General features: G+C 51.5%; 1 protein-coding gene across 2 annotated transcripts; it reads left to right on the top strand.

Moving 5' to 3' along the window:
* Positions 1 to 231: 231 nt before the first annotated feature.
* LRRC15 (leucine rich repeat containing 15) lies at positions 232 to 13,613 on the top strand. Of its 2 annotated transcripts, none has more exons than XM_073804038.1 (2): positions 232 to 332; positions 8,058 to 13,613. In XM_073804038.1, exon 2 carries the CDS (start codon positions 8,063 to 8,065, stop codon positions 9,773 to 9,775), a length of 1,713 nt encoding a protein of 570 aa, XP_073660139.1. In that variant the 5' UTR covers positions 232 to 332; positions 8,058 to 8,062; the 3' UTR covers positions 9,776 to 13,613. The 2 variants fall into 2 exon arrangements, with proteins under 2 accessions (XP_073660139.1, XP_073660140.1); XM_073804039.1 differs by lacking the exon at positions 232 to 332 and adding an exon at positions 4,204 to 4,267.
* Positions 13,614 to 20,399: the final 6,786 nt, after the last annotated feature.

Here is a 20,399-nt window from a genome sequence, read left to right as displayed (position 1 = left end):
GAGGAAAAGAGACAAGAGGAAAATGTGTTCTTAAAAAAGAAAAACAAAATCCAAAACACTGGCAGAAGGAAACCCCTTCCGCTGAGCGCACAGGCTTGCCTCCTTGGGTGACACCGCACCTCTCTGTCCTCGCACGTCGGGGTGCTGCAGTGGCGCGCGTGCCCCTCCCCGCCACCGCGCCGACACTGCCCCTGGCGGTGACTCACGCCGGGCATCCTTTAAATACGGGGAGGGACCGGCGAGCCGCACTCCTGCAGCAGTAGTGAGCCGTCCCACGTCCTCCTCTCTGGCTCCCTCTGGTTGACGGCCGCCGGGCGGGCTCTGAGCTGCTGGTAAGTAGGAGGGCTGGCCTCCTGCCTCCTCCCTCCCTCCCACCGGCCTGGAAGGACCCGGCTAGCCTCCCCCTCCTTTTTTGCTGACCCCGCTCCCCGGGGAAGAGCGTCCAGAAGGGGCAGGGCTGGCGCGGTGCCTGGGGTTGCTCTCAGAACGCGGCCGGTGGAGCCTGCGCTGGAGGGGCACGTGGCCGAACCCAGGTGCCTGGGGCCACAGCCCCTCTCTGCGGATCCCTGACCAGCCTCTTACTCTTTTTGTCCCGACCCGTCCTGGATGTCGACCTGGGACACTGAGAAGATGTTTTAGACCGGCAAAAAGTTGACTTTGAAAGTTGACTTTCAAATTATCACACCAGTTACCCATCGAGCTTACCTCTTACGGGATACTAGCTCCACTGGGAGAAGAGTTTCTCTTTTTAAGATCCAGGTTATTTGAACCCAAGTCCTCTTCCCCAGCACTTACTATGGTGGCCACCAGCGGCCTGTCCTGTATTTGGGTCTGTTGAGGACCAATGGGGGTATCCCAGGTGACAGAGCTGTCCTCTTTTCATAGACTGACTTCTAGTTGCTACAAAAGTGGCTTCAGCAGATGTGCTGGCCCCTGGTTTGGATTTCCAATTTGGAATTCGGCTGTGGACTCAGGGTTGTTCCAGATTCTAAGTTTGTGTGTGGCTTAGGCGACTCCATCATTCTGGCGGCTTTCCCCTCTTGCCTTGGCCACTAACGGCTTTGGGAAGGGAGAGTCAGGGCTGGAGATGGATTTGTGATGAAGCTGGTTTGCATTTAAAATTGTAACTGTTGAACCTTTACCAGATTCTCTGCTCAAATGTAGAGGCAGGAGCGGGGCCAAGGAACCACCTGTGGAAAACCAGGACTTTTCTAGAGCTTCCCACCGTGCCAAGTGTGAGAGAGCCAGTCTACCTCCAGGGCCAAGTGTGTGACCTCAGGGCAGGTTGCGACTCTCTCTTGGATGACACGTCACTCAGGCTGAAGGTGCTGGAGGCCTGTCTGTCACGCTCTGGCTTCTCCTTCAGGATTATATCACCATATCAACCAGTGCTGGTGCCACTGGCTCTGTAATTTAGAAATTCTCTAATGGCTGTCACTTCTTATACTCTGAATCGATTGAACATCTGGGGTACGTTCAGGGCCAGACAGTCCTATTTGCCTGTGGTCTTGAGTCAGCTGGGCGGGCTCTGCAGGGATGAGACAAGAATGTGAGAGAGGTCGGGGTGCGGGGAAGGGTTCTGAACAGACCCTGCAGCAAGTCAGGGCACGGAAAGGCTCTCCCAGGGCTGGGGACACTACCTGGGCTTGCTCAGTAAATGGAGGGGGGTGGGCTGCCACTGGAAGTAGGTCCAGATGTGGAGAAATAAGGAGAGCTGGGAGAGAAGCTGTCCCTGCTCGGTCCTGCCAGCAAACACTCCCACGGCTGTGACTACACGTGGCAGTTTGCCTCCCTAAATCCTGACCGCGAAAGACTGACAGCAGCTTCTGGTTTCACTGCCTCCCTGGGCTTTGGGGACACAGGATTTAGAAACTTCTGTCAAGATGCTTTGATGAGGGACTGGTCCATTTTATCTAAGTTGGGCCCCCCAGGTGTTACCCTGAGAAGGGGGCTGTAGCCCATGGCTTTTAAAATAAAAGCCCCAAGTGGAAACGTCTCCCTGCTCGGCTGGCGAGTTTGTCAGTATGTCCTGCCACTTCTGCCAAGCTAATTCCAGCCCTGCTCTGGCCTCTGCCAGAAGCCCTACCTCCCCTAACCCCAGGGCTGGAAAGGACTTGTTTCCTCGTACTCATTTCCTTTTCTAAACGAATGGACTGAACTTTGACCTTGATGGGCCATGAGAGATGGGGTCGGTGACTGAGGCAGGTGGAGGATGAGGGTGCGGCTGCTCTTCCCTTGGGGCTCCAGGATGTGTTTGGGGTGGAGCCCTGAGCCGGGCTGTGTGTTGAGACGATGGGATCACCCCCTTCTGGTTGAACAACCTCTTCTGTTCTTCCATCCACTCCTCCAAGCCACTCAGGTGAAACTGAGCAAACACGAGCATCAGAGCAGCCTTGAGGAAGAACATCTCTCAAACCATGCAGCCTGGGAGTTGGGAGAGGCACTTGACCTTGACTCATCACGCTGGGCAGCTGGAGGGTAGATTGTAGATGAGCCTGAGATCATTTTAGAATGGAGGGAGAGAAGCCACCTCTTCCCCGAATCCAGGCACAGCTGGACACGTGGTTGATGAGGTCCTAAAGCCTCATGATAAGGTTCAGGGGGACCACCAAGCTCTATGGTTAGTTAGAGTCCTGATCTGGGTGTCTGGAATCTTCCACTGACTGTGTGAGCCCAGGCAAGGCTCCTACTTCCTCTGGGCCCCTTAGTTTTCCCATCTACAAAATGACCAGATGGTTTGACCAGATGGGCTCAAAAGGCCTTGGCATCTCTGATGCCCTGGGCTCTAAGTGCTGCTTCTGGGAGCAGCCTCTACTGCTGGGTTCAACTTAGCTCAGACCCCAGATTTCTGACAGGGATGGAGAAAGGGCCACTGAAGGACGTATCGATAGAGGGGGCTGGACCTGTCTATGGCCTGACTTTTAGCCTCCCCAATCCAGGGTTCAATCTCTCTGTCTTGGCAGTAAATGACATAGGTCAGGAGCATGGGGTCCCAGCTGGTCTAGGCCTCCAGTGGTGCTTCCGAGTGTGGGCTGTGGACCCCTGCATCAGAGCCACTTGGGGCGTTTGTTAAATGTGCAGGGTCCTGGGCTGTTCCCCCTGCCTCCCGGACCTAGGGATCAGGAGCTCTGTGGGTCGAGCCTCCAGAGATTCTGACTTTACTCAACAAGATGAACAATGATTGTAAGTAACATTTATCGGGTACTCATTTTGGGCCAAGAACAAGCCTAAGGGCTTCACATGCATTAATTTGTGCAGTCCTCATCACTGCAGTGCTGTGAGTTCGGTTCTATTAAGCGAGTTTCCCAGGCACTTCCAGGCGACATTTATGTACTGATCTGGGGAACACAGCGGTTACCCCCTTCAAGCGAGACGTGGAGGTCAGGATACAGTGAGCCTCTCATTCAGACAGTGGCTTCAGACCCGCTGGACCGCGCAGAGAGGAGCGCCTTGGTTGGGGCTGACGCCGGCTGTGTGCAGGGGAGACAACACAGCCCCAGGCCTGGCATCTCCCTCGGAGGACGGGGCCACGTCTCAACGCTGATGAGGCCATGTTTTGGGAGATCTCTGTGCGGGGAGGGCACAGGCCACGGAGGGAGATTTCCTGTCTGGGCTTCAGTTTCCCCAGGTGTGCTGGGAGGGGGCCTCCCTAAAGCCCCCCTCTCAGCTCCCTGATCCATGAAATGGCTCTTGGCCGTGTGAAGATGCGCCAGTTAACAAGTGGGATTGCCCTGCCTGGAAAACTTTGGAAGCAAGGTGGGCCTGAAAAGATGGATGCAATGTCCTCAAGCCTCCATGTGAAGGTGGCACTGCTGGTGGTTCCACGTGACCTATAGGGGGTGGTGGGAATGGTGGGGCTTCAGGCCAAATCTCCTTTCTGTCTCTGGTAAGATATCAGAGCTGCCAAGGGCCCCTGGGAGTCTTTGCAATAGGGGAAACTGAGGTCTGGAGAATTTACCTAAACTCACACTCCAACTTAGAGTTAAGACAGAGTAGCACATCCGTCTCTGAGGTTCTTTCCGAAAGCTTTGCTCCATGGCATTGAAATAAGAAGGCGTCTCCTCCGAGGGAACCTCGTGTTTCAGGAATGTGATGATGGTATTAAACCCAAAAGTCCCAACCCACCAACCAACAAAGCTCAGGGCTTCGAGGCTAATTACGTGTTTGCCCATGAGTCATAGAGGCTGTTTTTGCTAAAGAGACCAGAGCCAGAGCGCCTGGTCCAAGCGCTTCCACTCCTGGGGAGGGACCACGTCAGAGTGCCCAGGTGAGCTGTCTGTCTGTCCTTCTGTGTGTCTGCGGGCTCAGTGAATTCCCTGGGCCAGCGACAGACGCCAGGCTGCTCCCCCTCCCAAGACAGGGGCTGGACCAAGTCGCTGCAGTGACTAAGGACGCGTTTGGCTGCCTGGAGGAGGAGGGTGTAATTAGGGCAGCTTTGTGGGTCTTTAACTGTCATGGCTGCCAAGCGGCACAGGGCAGCGTGGACTATTAGTCCACTGTGTGCTGGGCTCCTGAGGGCCTCAGGCTGCCGTGGACACCGGCCACACTTGCTGGAAATCCAAGGGCCCCGCTAGTTATCCAGCCTGCTCCTGCGGCCCCTCCCTCCCCTGAGGGCTCTGCAGCTGGGTTTGGGGTAGGCTCCCTGGAGGTCCTTTGCAGCAGTCAGTGCCAGCCGTGGCGGTAACAAGTGCTGGAAAGTAGGAAAGCAGTGCATGTGGTGCTGGAGTGGGCTCTGCAGACACGAGGATTTATAAAAGGGAAAATCTGCAAATTCTTGCAATATTCGTTAAGCTGAGTGTGGTTCGTTTTAAACAGCAGTGGCTCTGTTCCCAAAAGGGAGTTGTTCCCATAAGGGAGTTATCTTTTTCCTCCTCTTCCCGAGACGTGAGGCACCACCCCTGGCCGTGGGCCCTTCCTGGGGCTGGCTTGATGCCCCCTCCGCAGCTGGGGAGTGCAAACTCAGAGAGGTCTGAGATGGGTCTTCAGAGGGGTTCCTTGCCCGCACCCTCATTTATGGATGGGGAAACTAGACAGAGACGGCCCTGGGCTTTCCAGGTTACGGGCACTTTAATTTAGTCCCTAATACTTGTGCTGCAACATCATTTTGAAGCATCCTGGGCATAGGAGTGTACATAGAAATTAAGCGCTAGACGGCTCATCACCAGGAGAGACGCTTCCCATTTTGTAAGTCAGTCCAGTGGGTAGATCTCTCTCACACATATATCAAGGGGATGGGCAAACACCCACAACTGTCTGCGTGGACCCCCTGGGAGCACAGGCACAACTGTCCTGGTTGATGGCTCTCATATCCTTGCCCTGGGACTCAGCCTTAGAATCCTAAAGTCTTGGTGATGGACAGCTGTCATCTAGTCCAATACTCTACCAGGTGTAGAATCTTCTCTCCAGGTTCCTTACGATGTTTCTGCTTAGTTTCTGCTTGAACACTTTCAGGGATGGGGAGCTTACTGCCTTATGAGGTTGTCCATTCTGGTTCAGACAAGCTGTCTTCGGTGAAGAACTAAAATGCATGTGACCCCGTAGCTTCTGTGTACTAGTTTCGACCTCGAGAGCCACACTGAGGCTGTTTGCTTTATCCCAGGGCAGCCCTTCACGAACACTAAGAAAGTGCTTGCAGGCTCATCACATCTTCTCTTCTTTCTGCTATTCATCCACAGTTCCTTCAATGGATGCTCAGATGTTCTGGTTTCTGCATCCCCTCACCATCCTCTTACCGTTCTCTAGAAGGCCTTCAATAGACCAGTTTGTCTTTGGCTTTCTTGAAGTTCAGGGTGAAACTGAGAACAGCATTATAGGCGTGGACTGATGAGGGTGGTGTAAAGCAAGACTATCACCTCCTTTGTTCCATACTTAATACTTCTATTAATGCAGCCTAAGATCACATTAGCTTTTGTGAGCAGTCTTCTTTCTCTGCTACCATCAGTAAAATGCCCTCACACCTAAGGGTGGATGTTAAGTCACTTTTTCAGTGCCTCCTTTCTAAGCTGTTCATTTTCTGCTCTCAAGTTCTGGATCCCACATTTATCTATACAAGTTCATTCTTTTAGATGTGTCCATAGCTTAATCTGGTCCCCTTCCTTTGAATCTAGACTCCATTGTCAAGTTGTTGTTTTTCTTTCATTTCTCCATAGTTCTACATAATTTGAGTCTTGATGGAAAGTACAGCAGGTCAGGGCTTGGATGGGCTGTAACTAGGGCAACAATCAAGGCCTGGGTGGGTGGGGGATGAACTTGGGTTCTGTCCTCAGAGTAAGCTTGTTGGGAGCAGGGAGGGGTGCATTGAGTTGAGGCCAGGTTGGGAAGCCTGGATTATTCTGAGTTATGGGCCAGACTCAGGACTCCATGAGTTCAGGGGAACAAAGAAAGGCCAGAGAAGTACCTTCTCCACCCAGCCAGTTTATGCCTTATAGGCCATCATTTGAAATTCCTTCTGACTCAGGACTTTTGCTCATTAAAAGGACAGGCACTGCAGTAACACTCACGGTTCTCATCCAGGAATCTGGAGATGCTGGCTTTAAGCTCTGAGCCTCAGTTTCCCAGCTTCCTGCATTCCCCCAAAATGATGGGCATGCATGATCAGCAGGTCTTAACCCTTTGGGAGTTAGAGACCCCTTTGAATCTCAGATGGAAGTTACAGGTGTCCTACACACACACAGAAATCTATAGTCCCTTGACTAAGAATGCCAAGATTAAAAGCACCTTGAGGCCTTCCTGCCTCCAAGAGTCTGCAAGGGCCATTGTAGGGGAGCTTGGCACATGCTCACACGTTTGCACAGAACACACCCTCACAGCCTTTCTTCAATTTGCTCCTCATGGGGGCCTCAGGAGGGGGCAGAGGTTATCACTGTCACTTAACAGATGAGGAAGCTGAGCCTGGAGGCCTCAAGCTTCATTCGAGTCAAACAGCTAATCTGTGGTCCTTAAATATTCATGTAGGGCCCAGTTCCCATGCCCCCCATCTCCACTTTCTGTTTGTATAGACCTGATCTCAAACACCAAACGTTCCATGACTTTGACTCCATTCCCAGATCAGCACCATGTCTGCGGGAGCGTCTGGGCCTACCCTAAGTTTTCTGGGACTTACTCAAGGCCACCCAATGTTTCTTCTGGAAACTGGGACTGGTACCCAGAAGGCAGACCCCAGACGTCGGTCGACCCACAGCAGCCCCTTCCGGAGAGACAGGAAGTGGTGTGGATAGTTTCCTTTTATTGGGAAGGTGGTTTGGATTAAACCTAGATGAAGCCCCTGTGAAAGGGTTAACACAGGGGCAGGTTGGTGGTGGCGGTGATGGGGCAGTGCTGGTCGCTGTGCGGCGGGGCCCAGGGAGACGGAAGGCTGAGCTTCCCTGCAGTATTTTCCACCAGATCGCAGTGTGGTCCTGCTCTGCTGGCTGCTGCTGCTTCTCCCCACAGGTGTTCATATCTGTGGCCTCAGCATCTTCCCCCAGGTTCAGGCCCTGTTTATTTAATCTCGTGTCCTATCTGTTCCTCCTGAGGAAGCCACGTTCAACTAGCAAGTCCAGGTGCTCTGAGAGACACAGAGGTGGATAAGATACTGCTCCTGACTTAAGGAGCTCATAGGGACGGGACACAAACATCCCTGCCCTTGCAAAACCTATTGACTAGTGAAGGAGACAGACGGGGACACAGTGAATGCCATGTGTGGCTGCTATGGCTTAGGCCGTAATGGAAGTTGGGAAAATCGCCTGCACGGGAGGGTAACTAAAGCTGACTCATGGAATTCTGGAAAGCTTCCTGGAGGTGACTGCCTGTGAGCTAGACTTAGAAGTGCGGGGAAGATTTGGATGAGGATGAAGAGCCCTCCAAGTGGGGCGAATGGCTTGGGCAAAGGCATGGAAATAGGAAGGCCTGGGGGAAGACGAAGAGGCTGCAGACCAGACCACAGGTAGCATGAGATGCGTATGTGGTGATGGGGTTCAAAGGCAAGCCAGCGTTTGGCACCCAAGGTTGATGTTGGCTTAAAAACAGCTGAAGCGTCAGTGAGGCAGTCCTGACTCGTGCCCTTTCTCTCCTTGCAGAGGCCATGCCACTGAAACATTATCTCCTTTTGCTGGTGGGCTGCCACGCCTGGGCTGTGGGCTGGGCCAACCATGGCTGCCCTAGAGAGTGCACCTGCTCCAGGGCCTCCCAGGTGGAGTGCACGGGGGCGCACATCGTGGTGGTACCCACCCCGCTGCCCTGGAACGCCATGAGCCTGCAGATCCTCAACACGCACATCACCGAACTCAACGAATCCCCGTTCCTCAACGTCTCGGCCCTGATCGCCCTGCGGATTGAGAAGAATGAGCTGTCCCACATCGCGCCCAGTGCCTTCCATAACCTGGGCTCACTGCGCTACCTCAGCCTCGCCAACAACAAGCTTCAGGTTCTGCCCGTCAGCGTCTTCCAGGGCCTGGACAACCTAGAGTCGCTCCTCTTGTCCAGCAACCAGCTGGTGCAGATCCAGCCGACTCACTTCGCCCACTTCAGCAACCTCAAGGAGCTGCAGCTGCACGGCAACCACCTGGAGTTTATCCCCGACGGGGTTTTCGACCACCTGGTGGGCCTCGTCAAGCTGAATCTGGGCAAGAATAGCCTCACCCACCTCTCACCCAGGGTCTTCCAGCACCTGAGCAACCTCCAGGTCCTCCGGCTGTATGAGAACAGGATTTCAGACATCCCCATGGGCTGTTTTGACGGGCTTGGCAACCTCCAGGAGCTGGCCCTGCAGCAGAACCAGATTAGTACGCTGTCTCCTGGCCTCTTCCACAACAACCGTAACCTCCAGAAGCTCTATCTGTCCAACAACCACATCTCCCAGCTGCCCTCCGGCATCTTCATGCAGCTGCCCCAGCTCAACCAGCTCACGCTCTTCGGGAATTCCCTGAAGGAGCTCTCTCCGGGCATCTTTGGACCCATGCACAACCTGCGTGAGCTTTGGCTCTATGACAACCACATCGCCTCCCTCCCAGACAATGTCTTCAGCAGCCTCCGCCAGTTGCAGGCCCTGGTCCTCAGCCACAACCAGATCAGCTACATCTCTCCGGATGCCTTCAATGGGCTGGTGGAGATGCGGGAGCTGTCCCTCCACACCAATGTGCTGCAGGAGCTGGATGGGAGTGTCTTCCGCACGTTGGCCAATCTGCAGAACATCTCCCTGCAGAACAACCGCCTCAGACAGCTCCCGAGCAACATCTTCGCCAACGCCAATGAACTCAGGACCATCCAGCTGCAGAACAACCAGCTAGAGAACCTGCCCTTGGGCATCTTCGATCACCTGGGGAAGCTGTGTGAGCTGCGGCTCTATGACAACCCCTGGAGGTGTGACTCAGACATCCTTCCGCTCCACAATTGGCTCCTACTCAACAAGGCCAGGCTGGGGACAGACACTCCCCCGGTGTGTTTCAGCCCAGCCAATGTCCGAGGCCAGTCCCTCATCATCATCGATGACAATGTTGTCTCCAGTGTCCAGGGTTCAGTGGTCCCCAAGGTGTCCACCCACCCAGAGACACCCAGCTACTCTGACACCACCTGCGTCTCCTCCACCACTGACTTCACCAGTCTGACCACCATCAAGACCACCAGTAGCCGTGACACGGGGGGCATGACCCAGGCCCAGAGCGGGCTGACCATTGCTGCCATTGTGATTGGCATCATCGCCCTGGCCTGCTCCTTGGCTGCCTGCATCTGCTGTTGCTTCTGCAAGAAGAGGAACCATGCAGTCCTGATGCAGATGAAGGCACCCAATGAGTGTTAAGAAAGGCAGAGGCTGGAGACAGGGCTGGGGAACCGTGGGACCCCCAGAGGATCCGGGATTTCATTGTTGCGCCTCCACCCCTGGGTCCACAGAGCCATCCCCTGCTCCCCCTCTCTCTGGTCCCCGAGAGAAAGGTGTCCCCACCTTTTCCTGACCTGCCTGGTTCTCCTATAGAAGAGGTTCTTTCAGAGCCTTCTTACCAACAGGGAGAACTAACCCACTGTGGCAAAAACCCTGCGGTGTTCCCAATTCACATCCCTGGGCTTCTCTCAAGAAAGCCCCTCCTCTAAAGCCTCACCAGCTCTCCTCCAAAAACCACCTTCCCTGCGTCTGTACCCCTGCCAACCTCTATAGACGCAGTTATTACACACCTGCCACTTTGTGGCAATGGTTCTCCACCGGGACAGCCCCGCTCCCAAGTATTATGTAAGTTGATTCCCCTTCTTCGCTCCTCTTGTTTGCGACATGGCTCTACCCTGTCCCCTCAATGAAAGGTCTCCCTTCACTTCCTACTCCTGAAGGCAAGGTGACTTCTCTCCTCGAAGAAGGCTTCAAACCATTTAGCTGATCTCTTAAGAACTGCCAAGTGCCCTGGCTTTCAGGATGGTATGCAAGAGAGAAGGGAAAAATGAGGCTGTTCAGGTCCTGGAGGCCGGACTACCCTCAGCATCTCTTGTGATTTTTATCTGGAAAAGGAAGAAAGGCACCGGTGCAACAAGTTTAGCCGCTTAGAGAATGATATTTCTGAACTGCAAACTTTGCTTTGAAAATTTCAGTCCTTTAAGGAATAAAATCATGTAGAATTTCTCACTGCCCCGCAGGAAAACTTGAAAATCAGCTTATTGGTACTGGATGGAGAAAGCAATTTCGTGTCTGGGGGTCCTCGTGTTCACCCCCAGGATTTTTCTCTTTTAACTTTTTATGGAAGTGTAATATACATACAGAAAAGCATGATAGTGTCTAGTTTGATGGATTTTCACAAACTTTACACACCTGTGTAACCAGCACCCAAATTAAGAAACGAGACATCGCCAGGATCCTCCATCCTGAGCTGTTACCGGAGGAGACTGGGGCCTGTGGAGGTGGCATGACCTTACCTGGGAACTGGCTCCCCATGGGTCAGGATGAGCCCCTCACTGCCCTCCCCCTGCAGCCAGCCCTTGCAAAGGCCCAGCTGCCAGGGTTGGAGGAGACGATGTAGGTACACTCTGGCCTGGACGGGAAATTGTATTAAATCCCAGACCTTGAAGCACCAGGCTTGGCCAGGTCAGAGGCATCTCAACTAGAGAGGCCCGTGCAACCACACACCCTACCCTGCCAACAAGCTGTCTGTTGCTCATTGGAGGCTCCTCTGCCTGGGCCTTTTATGGGCATGATATGCCTATATCTGTTTTTAATTTTCACTCTCCGTTTGGGAAAGTGAAATAGCTCAGAGATGAGATCCTTTAATTGGACAGCCAAGTGTAATGGAACCCAGCAATCCCTCTGGTTGTGGTAAAATTCTCCATCGACATTACAGTCAGCTAGACACTGAATTTCAGCATTCTCATACACAGCAAGCAACATGGGTACACAGATAGGTCACACTGGGTCAGGGCCCTCTGTGGAGCCTCTCGCTGCCTGTGGTCTGGTTACAGGAGTTGAGTTGTTTGGTCCAGAGTTGCAGTCACATGAATGCCTGCCCTCACCATCCTTCCTGCTACATATATATTCACACTGGTAAAGGAAGTACACTCAGGACGATGCATGTCTTTCTCTGGACAACTGGTATACCAGTTTAGAAGAACAGTGAAATGGAGAATTTCCCGTATCTGTGTCTGCCCAGGAAAGAGCTGCATCAAACACTACAGGGATCTGGAAATCTGCTCTCAATCCTGACTGGCCTTTACTAGTTCCCTCTGCCCCACGAGACAAATAAGAAATTCCCTTGGGCCTTAACAGCATGATGCTGAAAGGTCCCAACAAAATGAGTGTGTAAGAACTTGTGCATTTGTAGCTTTTCACTCTCTGTCACAGGGAATCTGGGAGAGCTGGGGCCTGTTAAGGCAAAAGACATAGTATCCCCAAGGTGAATCAGGGTCTCCAAAATGTTTTCAAATTATTTATAGCACCTGGCGGACATGTATCAAGGCTTGCCAGGGTCCAAAATGATGTGAGTCCAGAACTTGGGGCACGGGCACCATTCCACTGATGGTGGCCTGCCATATTGATCCTGGGGCCCAAAGGGGAAGCTTGGCTTGCTCTCCTCCAGACAGGAAGCATGCTTTGGCACTGCATTCCTCAAGATGCTCCTTGTAACTAGGCTCCAACGTCTCCTTGTGCAAGGGTACAAGTGGGCCAGAGATGGCAGAGAGGTGGAGAAGGAGTCCTCTTCATCCAGCGTGCCCTGCCAAGCTGAACCCAGAACACCTGGGTATTGATGGCATTGGCCATGACCTTGGAATATCTTCCTGTCTGGCCCAGGATATCACACGTGGCCTGAGGGCAGCTGTCCTCAGATGACTCCCCACAGGAGCACCCTGCGTGGGGGTGGTGGGCCCTTTGCCTGACCTTCTGAGCTTGCCTGTTCCTTTCTCCCATCAGCATGGACCGGAAGGAGCCACTGGGCCTCCTCTTCCTTGGCAGGCGTTTTGGTCTTTCTGAACCACGTTGTCCGGTCAGGGAGCTGCCAGAAAATGTGGGTGGAGTTTCCTTTCCAGCAGGATGATGCATTTGCTCACTTCTTGGGGCTGGAGTGAGCTGCTTGGTCCCCCAAAAGTTGAGTTCACTTTCCCCCTTTGCTCATTGGCTTCTAGTTCCCCTTGCCAGTACTCCATTTGGAGTGGTGGGTCAATGTTGGAGGAAAGATAATAAAAGCCCATTAGAACCACTGTTTTTCAAAAATGCTTGCTGTGCATGGATACCCTTCAAAGCACCTAACAGCCATTTTCTTTTTAACCCTCACAGCACCCCTGTGCATGAGTAGTACATGTGAGAGGGTCTAAAACCACTTGTCTTCCGCAACGTTATTCAGTAGGCTGTGGCTTTACCTTCTCTCTTTAAGCTTTGCACAACCAAAGAAAATGGGAGTCACCGTCCTCTTGCTCCCCATACCATAGTCTTAGCCATTGGAACCTCACCTGGTACTGTGTGGATCCAACGCTTTGTGAATACAGGAAAAAATTAAACTCATCCACCCGTTAAAGAAAAACTGGCTTTTCTCAAGGGAACTGTTGGGCTGAGTGTATATTGTTCCTCCTCGTTAGAGTTTAAAGGCAAAACACCCTTCTCAGAACTCTTCCTGGGAACCAATACAATTGTCTCAGATGTCTGTGTAGTGCAGTGATGGGAATCATTTCCAAACTCAGGAAGCTTGTGGCGAGCAGACAGCTAGAGATAACTAGATAACTAGAGTTGCTAAAGAGACACTGGAGGTAGCCCGACCTTTAGCTATGAATCACTCAAAGATTTCAGCCTACAGATCCCGCAGTTGGAACTGAATCGGGGCTGCTGGGGAGCCGGTGGTGGTCTTGGGGAGCAGGTCTTCGCTGTGGTTCAGAGAGGCATGGGGCAGACACTCCTCCAGGCCAAAGTCCTCCCAGTGTGAGCTCTCTCCTTGACCTAAGGAGAGATTGTTCTCACAAACCTGTTGCCTTCGTGCTACCTTCAAAAGTAGATCAATTTTGCCTCGCTTAAAGAATCATTGCAAATAGTCCCAGGTGCTTGGTGATGAATGTAGAGCTTTCTAGGCCCCGGGGTTTTATAGAGTGTGAGCCCTGGTGGGCAAGGTTGGGGGTCTGTCTTTCCTGGACGCTGCTTGTAACAGATTTGGTGCGCAGAATCAGCAATAAATGGTATACACAAGACACGTGTGATACTGTGGGCGCCTTGGCTAGGGGATCTCACTGCTGATGCTACGCTTGTCACACGAATGCAAGGCTGACCTGGACAGTCCCCCACAGAGACCAATTCCAGGCTGGGAAAGGTCTTTGGAAAGTGAGTGGGGACCACAATGATGTCTATAGGTCACTGTGGCCAGAAGGGGCCTTAAGAATAGGTTCAACCCATTTTATAGATGAAGAAGGTAAGATTGGGACAGGAAATGTCCCAATCGTACTTCCCCTAGTCACCTAGGGAATAGTGGCTGAGCTTGCAAGACAACCAGGCCTCCAGACTCCCAGGCTGGAGTTTCTTCTATGTCTCAGAAAGGCAGTGAGGTTCACTCAGCGTTCATTAAAGTGCCTGCATGTGCGCGTGCACACACACGCACACACACACACACACACACACACTCTTCACTTTGTTCTGAAGCCCCTGGATGAACACCTTCAGGGCTGTTCACTCTCTCCTCAAGCAACTGCTTTCATCCTTGGATATCCCAGTGGTTAAAGCTTCTCTCTCCATATTGGGCCAAAATTCACCTTCCTATATCATTTCCCCCTTTTAACTCAGAAAGGGTTTACAAACTTAAATAAGCATTAAATAAAGAAACAAACACAAAAGGACAGCAAACCCACAACCCTCTTAGAATTTCTCCTGGCACTGAGAGCCCACGGGTGCGTGTGGCCGGCTGCCCAGCTGCGGTCAGTCTGACCTTGCACCGGAGGGGATGTGAATGCGGAGCCCTCAGCCCAGAGCAACTTACTAGAAACTTTCTAGGGCCTAGTGGCTGCCCTTAGGGTCCTAAAGTTGCCAAGACCATAACCTTAGCTGGATTTTGGCCCCAACCTGGATCCGTCCATGGGAACAGTTCAGGGTCATTTTGTAATCTGCAGAGGTCTTGCCTAGATTCTCTTCTGCTGTCCTGTGACCCTGGTGACATTCCGGGAATGCTCAGGCCACGTGAGGGGAGGAACCACTGCCTGGAACTTTGATCAGCAGCAGGACTGCTGGGCTCAGGCTGACCACTGACCACACCAGAAGTCCTTCTGCTCCTGAGGAACAGCCAGGGCAGCTGGTCCCCAACCGTGAGCCCCTCGCGGTAGGTTTCCTGGGGTCACTACAGGGCTCTGGGGTCTGTGGGGACGTGGGAGGAACCTGGCCTGGGATCCCAGCTTGGGGGCAGGAGATGGGCTGGCCACTCGTCCCAGGTTTCAGAGCACGTCCCCAACTCCATGTAGGCTGCACCTTCTGTGTCCCCTTGCCCGGGCAGGAGAAGCCCCTGAGGTACTCAGCCAGGGTGGTGCTGGGCTGGGGCTGGAGGCAGGTCACGGTGTGGAATTCTGAGATGAAGGTGACCCAGTCCCTGGGCACAGACAACTCCTAGTGGATGGTGGGGATAAAGCAGTGTGACCATATGTGTAGGTTTTCCCGGTCCCACCCTTGTTTATGCCTGTCATCCTGGCATAATTATCAAGAGCTCTCCTTTTATTCTCAGAAGTGTCCTGGTTTCGATGATAAAGTAGGAATAAAACATGTATGTGGCTACGTTTTAGCAAACATTTATTATTTGCCAGGCACTGCATTAAGTCCTTTATTATTTACCATCTCATTTAGCGTATTTATCATCCAATTGAGTGCTAATTTTAACACTAAGGGATGGGGTAATAACCAGGTATTGGGAAACTGAGGCTTAGAGAGGGAGTGACTTGCCCAATCCCACACAGCTAGTAGGTAGCCGGGTCAGAATCTAAACCCAGGGTACAGCAATGACAGAGCCCTAACCCATGAAGCAGGATGAAGGATAAGACCCTGGATACAGGCTCACAAGAGCCACAAATACATCCTGTTCAATTCGGCACCCAGGGCCCGAGCACCTCTCTGGCTCAGCCCTGGGCCAGGTGCTGGGGTGCACGGCCAGGTAAGAGATGCTGCGGTCACGGGACCGCCACCTCCCAGGGGCTCCTAGTCAGGTGGCGCAACTGACTAGAAGGCAGAGCAGAAGGACCCACATGTTCAACAGAAGACAAGTCCCTGCAGGGTCCAAAAGAGGTGCAGTCCAGAAAGGCTTCCCAGGGGACGTGTGACGTGCTGGCCTGGAGGGTAGGGAGACTGGGGACAGGTAGCAACAGGGAAAGGTCAGCAAGGGCATTCAAGTGGAGGGGGCTGCCTAAGAGAGGGCTAGAGGTGGGGCCCATGGGGAGCATTTGGAGAAAGGACAGTGCCCGCTTCACAACCTCCTATTTCAGAATGTTAGTTCCCTTCAGGAAGCTATGACAGTGGATGAAGTTTCCTTGAGCCTCTGCAGTGTAATTGCAAGGAAGGAAAGGAGTCAAGGAAGCCCCTGTTAGGTCCGTGGAACTGTGCTGTGTGTTTTACATGATCTAAAAAATTGTTTTAATTGTTTAATTTTTTTGGCTGTGCTGTGCAGCATGCGGGATCTTAGTTCCCTGACCAGGGATCGAACCTGTGCCCACTGGACTGCCCGGGAATTCCCTACATTATTTTTATAATAACTTTCAACCTTATTACAACAGTGACACCTATTTATTATTTTTAAAAGTTGAAAATACATTATTAAGCCAAAGGAAAAAATTAAAATCACCGCAATTAATTCTGTTCTTCAGAGATAACCACTGCAAATATTTTGTATACCGTCTGAAGCTCTCTAGGGGACCATCAAAGTCACTTCAGTGACATAAACTCAGGTGTGGGTTGAAAGGAGCTTATTACGAATAACAAAAGACGTTCCTCTTATCACTCAGGATATTCCAAGGGTTTTTGGAGCTCTGTGCCAGGAACCAGGAAGACCAAATATAAATTTATTATATCAGAGTATCATAAACCCATGGCCAGTTGTTTCATTTAATTGCCACGATGACCCTAATGTGCGGTAATGCGGGTGTTATTATCATTATCATGATTATCATGATTGTTCTCAATCTACAAATGCGGAAACCGGGACTCTGAGGGATTACTTCACTGCTTGGGACACCCTGGGCAGCAGGGAGGGTGGGGAGGGCGGGCTGGCTGGGAAGGGAGCCAGCGCAGGTCCCACTGCCTCAGCCACTTGGCTTACTTCCCTGATTGAGAGGAAAGGAGACCGGGGTCCTGGAGACTTGGGTGAGGCAGTCAGGGGCTCCAGATAAGCCTTGGAAGCCCCTCTTCCTGCTCGCAGATGTACTAGAGCCCGAGGGGCAAAATCCAGCCACGTTGGTGAGACAGATCCTGACGTGGATATCCCAGGTCCAGGGACAAGTCCCCTGGGGGTGTCGGGCCGGGCTCTGGGCTCCCATCACTCTCTGGAAGGAGTGAGGGTTGGCTCTGTGGTGGATGACAGATGGGCTTGTGGTACACACACAAATGTGCCAATCCAAAAGTAATCTGAGAAGAGGAAAGAGTCCATTCGCAGCCAGTCACCCCTCCCCCCCTCCTCCGCAAAAAGCCAGGCTTCCTCGGCTTGCTGAAGGCATGGAACATTTTTGTGGGCATTTGCTTGTCTCTGCGCAAATGCAGAGGTGGTTTCTTAGATGACGAGTTGGAATCTTCTGGCTGCCGCCCCACTGTCCCCTCTGCTGCCGTCCTCCACGGTACCTAGGCGGGGATGCTCCCGGTCTCCAGAGCCTGTGGAGACCTGCTCTTGAGGGTGGCTCGGGGAAGAGGCCCAAGTCCAGGGCATCCTGGTCACATCAGAATCTGAGCTCCACTAAACCAAGGACAAAACAATGACCCGTTTCCCTTGGCCAGAAGAGCCAGAAAGTGCTGTAGCGAGACAGCCGGCTGGCCCGTAAATGAGGTGCTTGGATGAGCTCACCAGTCTTTCCTTAGCTGACTCCTGCGACTGCTTTACCGCAGAGCTGGGGCTGGCCTGGGCTGAGAGTGCTCTCTGTGTACACGGCTCTGGGTTTGGAGCCTTCGATGCATTTTCTCATTCACCCTTCGGAACCACCCCTTGAGGAAGGTAGTATTGAACCTTGCTGTTTTGAAGGTGAGGAAATTGAAGCACGGAGAGGTTAAGTAATTCAGCCAAAGCCACACAGCTAGTAAGGGATGGAGACAAGATTTGAACCCAGACTCTCTGACACCACAGCACAAACTCTTAGCCATTCTAGAGTGATGTGAGAGTGAGTCTTGGGCTGGGAGCGGAACATTTGGAAATGATACGTGTTCCATACCCTCACTGTGAGTACCAACTATCACTTCCTTTGCCCCAGTGGACTGGGACAAGAGGGTCTTGCACTGAACTTTAGAGGCCCTGTTCTGGTTCCCCTCCCACCATGACACCCCCAAGGGGTGAGAAGTTTGCATGATCAAAGGGACATGCCCATCTGGAGGCTGTGTCCCCATCTCAAATCCTGATTCAGGTACCCAGGACCCAGGGCTTGTGTGGCATGCCTCCCAAAGTCCATCTTCTCTAGGCTGACCCCGTCACAGAAGTGCGTTCCCTTAGGCTTCTGAGGTGCGGGGACACAGCTGTGCGAGGGATCTCTACTCACAGTACCGGAGAGAGGCCGGTGGGAAGAGAAGGGGACAGGCGGTAGACAAGGTCCCTTGTGTATGTTCACCTTGGGTCCTGAAAATGTGAGCATGGGTCTTCCTGTTCCAGAAGCCTTGTGGTGTTGCTGCAAGCACCTTGCTGACAGCTCAGGCCATCAGGACAGATCCTAGCCCCACACTTCTTAGTCGTGTGCCCTTTGACCCGTTGCTGTAGCTCTGGGTCCCCCAGTTTCCCTGTCCTGGAAACTTCTCGATGTGCTCTGAGGATCAAGATGTAGGTGTGAGAGCTTTGGGAGCTGGCAGGTGGGTCTCGCCCCCTAGCTTAGCCCCCCACACCAGAGAAGCTCCGCCCACCTCTCCCACCAACCACTGCCTGAGCCTAAGCTGATTTCTCTACACTTGATTTTCTGTGCCATGGATGCCACAGTTTTGACTCAAGTCCTGAATCTCCAGTTACATCCCTTTGTTGGAAAATTCTAAAGTATATTATTTCTTTTTTTTTTTCTGTATAACTACAATTTTTTTATTATCTATTTTATACATATTAGTGTATATATGTAAGTCCCAATCTCCCAATTCATCCCACCACCACCCCCTGCCCCCGCTTTCCCACACTGGTGTCCATATATTTGTTCTCTACATCTGTGTCTCAAGTTCTGCCTTGCGAACCAGTTCATCTGTACCATTTTTCTAGATTCCACATATATGCGTTAATATACGATATTTGTTTTCCTCTTTCTGACTTACTTCACTCTGTATGACAGTCTCTAGGTCCATCCACATCTCTACAAATGACCCAATTTCATTCCTTTTTATGGCTGAGTAGTATTCCATTGTATATATGTACCACATCTTCTTTATCCATTCGTCTGTTGATGGGCACTTAGGTTGCTTCCATGACCTGGCTATTGTAAATAGTGCTGCAGTGAACATTGGGGTGCATGTGTCTTTTTGAATTATGGTTTTCTCTGTGTATATGCTGGTCATATGGTAGTTCTACTTTTAGTTTGTTTTGGTTTTTTGCGGTACGTGGGCCTCTCACTGTTGTGGCCTCTCCCGTTGCGGAGCACAGGCTCTGGATGCACAGGCTCAGCAGCCATGGCTCACAGGCTCAGCCGCTCCGTGCCATGTGGGATCTTCCCGGACCAGGGCATGAACCCATGTCCCCTGCATCGGCAGGCGGACTCTCAACCACTGTGCCACCAGGGAAGCCCTACTTTTAGTTTTTTAAGGAACCTCCATACTGTTCTCCATAGTGGCTGTATCAATTTATATTCCCACCAACAGTGCAAGAAGGTTTCCTTTTCTCCACACCCTCTCCAGCATTTGTTGTTTGTAGATTTTCTGATGATGCCCATTCTAACTGGTGTGAGGTGATACTAATGGTAGTTTTGATTAGCATTTCTCTAATAATTAGTGATGTTGAGCAGCTTTTCATGTGCTGCTTGGCCATCTGTATGTCTTCTTTGGATAAATGTTTATTTAGGTCTTCTGCCCATTTTTTGATTAGGTTGTTTTTTTACTATTGAGCTGCATGAGCTGTTTATATATTTTGGAGATTAATCCTTTGTCCGTTGATTCATTTGCAAATATTTTCTTCCATTCTGAGGGTTGTCTTTTTGTCTTGTTTATAGTTTCCTTTGCTGTGCAAAAGCTTTTAAGTTTCATTAGGTCCCATTTGTTTATTTTTCTTTTTCTGTCCATTACTCTAGGAGGTGGGTCAAAGAAGATCTTGCTGTGATTTATGTCAAAGAGTGTTCTTCCTATGTTTTCCGCCAAGAGTTTTATAGTGTCTGGTCTTACCTTTAGGTCTTTAATCCATTTTGAGTTTATTTTTGTGTGTGGTGTTAGGGAGTGTTTTAATTTCATTCATTTACATGTAGCTGCCCAGTTTTCCCAGCACCACTTATTGAAGAGACTGTCTTTTCTCCATTGTATATCCTTGCCTCCTGTGTCATAGATTAGTTGACCGTAGGTGTGTGGGTTTATCTCTGGGCTTTCTGTCCTGTTCCATTGATCTATATTTCTGTTTTTGTGCCAGTACCATATTGTTTTGATTACTGTAGCTTTGTAGTATAGTCTGCAGTCAGGGAGTCTGATTCCTCCAGCTCCATTTTTTTCCCTAAGATTGCTTTGGCTATTCGGGGTCTTTTGTGTGTCCATGCAAATTTTAAGGTTTTTGTTCTAGTTCTGTAAAAACTGCCATTGGTAATATGATAGGGATTGCATTGAATCTGTAGACTGCTTCTAAATCATATTATTTCCAAGT

This window comes from Tursiops truncatus, chromosome 4, assembly GCF_011762595.2.
Source record: "Tursiops truncatus isolate mTurTru1 chromosome 4, mTurTru1.mat.Y, whole genome shotgun sequence".
In the NCBI taxonomy this organism is placed as follows: Eukaryota; Metazoa; Chordata; class Mammalia; order Artiodactyla; family Delphinidae; genus Tursiops; species Tursiops truncatus.
This window is presented reverse-complemented; position numbering and strand designations above follow the sequence as displayed.